This window comes from Mesitornis unicolor, unplaced genomic scaffold (genome assembly GCF_000695765.1).
Source record: "Mesitornis unicolor isolate BGI_N332 unplaced genomic scaffold, ASM69576v1 scaffold8660, whole genome shotgun sequence".
Classification (NCBI taxonomy): Eukaryota; Metazoa; Chordata; class Aves; order Mesitornithiformes; family Mesitornithidae; genus Mesitornis; species Mesitornis unicolor.
In genome coordinates, this window is record NW_010160231.1 from 69,631 (window position 1) to 73,223 (window position 3,593).

General features: G+C 45.7%; 1 protein-coding gene across 1 annotated transcript in view; it reads right to left on the minus strand.

Moving 5' to 3' along the window:
* The window catches only part of LOC104544522 (neuron-specific protein family member 1), a 9,366-nt gene extending 6,241 nt beyond the window's left edge, over positions 1-3,125 (minus strand). The window contains exons 1-2 of the mRNA XM_010189422.1: positions 3,036-3,125; positions 339-470 (exon numbers count right to left, since the gene is read on the minus strand). Coding sequence (XP_010187724.1) covers positions 339-470; positions 3,036-3,125 — 222 coding nt within the window. The remainder of the gene's footprint in view (positions 1-338; positions 471-3,035) is intronic.
* Between the last annotated feature and the right edge of the window lie 468 nt (positions 3,126-3,593).

The window sequence follows — 3,593 nt, forward strand, 5'->3', positions numbered from 1 at the left end:
CATGAATTTGGAAGAACATGCAACATTAAACCATATGATCCAATAAAATGAGGGTTTTGTCCAGACGATTACAGGTAAGTAAGTTTGAAGGACACTGGTGTTGGAGCTTTTGCTGTATTTTCAGTGTTTGGACCATTAGCAAAACAACATCATTATGAAAAGTGTGCAATAGCACAACCACAATTATATGTTAAGCAAAAAGAAACATAGCAGGAAGGACACAACCTATGAAGACAAACACAAACTTCTATGCAATACAGCATGACTTAATCAAGGTTATGCAGAAAACAACACGAATATTACATTACTTATTTTTCTAGAATGCGTACGCAACTTACCTTGAAAACAAATCCTTCTGGACAGGTGTGGTCATACTTGTAAACCTTGTAGACTACCAGAAATACAACACATGTTAAGAACGCAAGGGCAAAAAGGACCAGCACAGTTACCTGTAAAGAAAACAAAACGTACTGATGTTAGTAAGGCACCGCTTATTACGCTGCTGTTTGTTACTGCAGGCAGCAGAAGCCAGCTAGGAATGCACTTTACAGTGAAATCAAGCAAAGGATAAACCCAGCTTCTGAATTATTGAGGGAGAACAGGGAAGCAGCACATAAGTGCTTCCACCTCCCTCTTCTCGGCGAATAAAGCAGATGATCCAACCAGTGCCCCATCGCCTCTGCACTGCAAGGCTCTTTGGGTTGCATTTCTGTTCAGTGCATGAGGCCAGAAGGGCACATGGAGGTAGCCTGCGTCTGCTGCATCTTCAGTACTTGGCTGATGTAGGTGCAAATCCCGTGTACCTCAGCTGTGAGTGTGTGTGTTTGTGTTCCCCATGCCTGTCTGAGAATGGAGTCAGTGACAGTCAGTGAGCACAGGCTTCATCCAGGTAATGCAAAGGCAACTCCAGCAGGGCACGGAGCAGGCAATGTCTGCGCTCTCTTGTCAGGATGAAAGTTTGTGGCGCCTGCTATGCATGTGTGAATATTTACACCAGTAGTCTGCGTGCTTGGTTGCTCAATCCTCAGTTCATAGATTTAAACAGTACTTCTTCACAGAGATTGTGCACGAGTTCACTGACACATCCGTAAGGGAATACACCGTGTTCAGCACAGGGCTCACCTCAAGGAGCTGTGTGGTGCCTCTTTCCACAGTGCTCACAGACTGCATTACATGGCACTGACTTTTCACTGTGTCCTTAAGGACCTCCCTGGTCCTGAACCTGGGCTGGAGCAAAATCCAAGACACACTCGAAGATGAATCTGGAATCAGTGTCAGTATCAAGTGAACCTTTCCCAGGAATAAACTCCAAGCAGCTGGAAACCAGCAGCCTTTTACGTGAGACAGGAGACAGAACCACCTCTAGAATTACCTCACTTATCCACATGAGAAAGCACAAGATTTTGGCCTAGCAGTTACACTGCAAAGCTCCCTAATTGGACCCCTTTTTGTGGCACGTATGAGCTGAGCAAATGCCATTCATTACCTGGGATGTGTGGTTTTATTATTCTAAAGCTTCTACTGATAAGACAAATGTGTATCTTAAGATTACAGAGTAAGAGTGGTTGAGTTTGGGGTTTTTTTTCCCTCTGAAACTGTTTTGGAAAGTGATTATGTTTTTTGAAAGGGTCAAAAGCCCAGTGTTGTGCAGACTGCTGGAGCCTGGCAAGTCACAAAGCCACGGCCTTAGGGCTGATGTGCTGAGACATGGAGCGTTTACCTCTACCAGTGACCTACGTGGGGCTGCGAGTTCTCACTGCTGGTACAAGCCATGTTCAGCATGGCTCTTCCATCACCACACAGCAAGCCACTGGGAAAAGCTCTCAGGGCTCCTGGTTCATAATTCTCACAGAATCTCTCTCTTGCACTTAATTTCCTAATGCTATTAATTCTGGTAATAGAGTAATTTTTTACTCTCATTATCTCCAATAATTTGCAATCACACTCCATTTGCAAATCCCTTACCAAGTAAGCTCTTGTCTCCTTACTGTTAGCAGAGAAGCTCCCTTCTCTTGCCACCCTTCAGGATACAAGTAACTTCCACTGAAGTAAAACACATGCAAACCACAGATGGAAAGAAGTCCATCACTGATTCCAAGGTGGTTGCAATCACCTGTTAATCCAATCCACTTCTTCCTTACAAGCTGAAAATCCTTCTCTTCCTTCTAATAGCCGTTTTCCTCCACTCTCATAACCCGCCACTGATGGTCCACAACTGCCAGATCCCCAGGGTCCCTTCTGAGCCTGAGGCAGTCAGTAGCAGCACAGCATGACCCTACCTCTCTGCCTCACCTTCTGAGCCCTCTCCTCCCAGACATCTTTCAGAAATAACAGCATGGAAAGAGGGAAGGCAACAACCTGCTCATCAGACCACAAGCACTATCAAAGCTGCTGTTTCATTGCTTTCTTCCACAGCAACTTTGCACACTTACTATAAACTAAAGTTACTCTCTTCTTCCTGCAGAGCAGTGGCAGAAACTTGCCCTCTTCCTCTGCTGAAGGTAGGAGAGGATGCAGTGCATGGACAAGCACCACTCCCCCACTCTGGAAGGGAATCCTGAATCTCTTGTCCTCAGGGCAGCAGCTGGTTGACTGCAGGACTCCGTACAGTGGGAGCAGAGCTCTTTTGAATTACTCTGATCATTCACTGCCACGTGCATCCCACAGAACTCCAAGGTGACGGTCACACCACACGAGTGATGCCCTTTTAAAATGCTTTTTATGAAGTAACTACAAGATTGCACAAAGAACCGTTTCTCAAAGCATGGTTTTGTTTTCATCTTGAGAATGTCCTTTAAAGTTGGTTTTAAGGGGATCTGGCAGCAAACTAAGTGAACAGAGAAGATGACAAGACATTATGTATGTGGCAGATTTCTGAATAGATTCTAAGTGAAGAGCAGAAGGACAACGTCTAGCCAGAAGCCATTACAGTAATCGAAATGAGAGATGACTAATGAATGAACTAAGTGTACCCATAGCAAAAAAAGACCTGTCTTCAGACTCTGTAAGCATTTAGCCCAACAGAAGAAGCTCACCAGATCTGACAACTGCACTACCATGTAAACAGCTCCTGAGAAGGCCTTACCATCAAGAGCTGCTAGACCTTCCCCATCAGTCCATCCCATTTCGCTACAGCTGCAGAACACTGCAAACTGTATTTTCTCTGCCTTGCTACTGCAGTCTCCTCCTTCCTCACTTTGCTAACATTTACTGTTCCCTTTTCAATCAAGGCAGAATATTACAGCAAAATTCATCAACTGCAGCAACTGTGCCTTGCCTCTCTTCACAGCCTTCCCTGGCTCGTGGCCCTTTCTGAACAAGTTACCGGCCATGTTTCAAGGCAGGCACAAGTCTGCCCCTTTTGCTCCTCTGAGCTTTACCTCCTCTCATTTTGCCTGTGTCCCACCGTCCCACTAAAGCCTGAGTGCAATCTGCTTTTCCTCTGCCTTCACCTCTACCTTTCTCACCAGCCTCCTCCTCTTGCCTGAAATTCTGTCATTAACCACTGGCACTGTGCTGCTTGCACCGCCTTCCTTCACGTGTTTCCTCCCGTCATGCACCTTCCAGCGCACAACCACAACCAAGAGCATTCC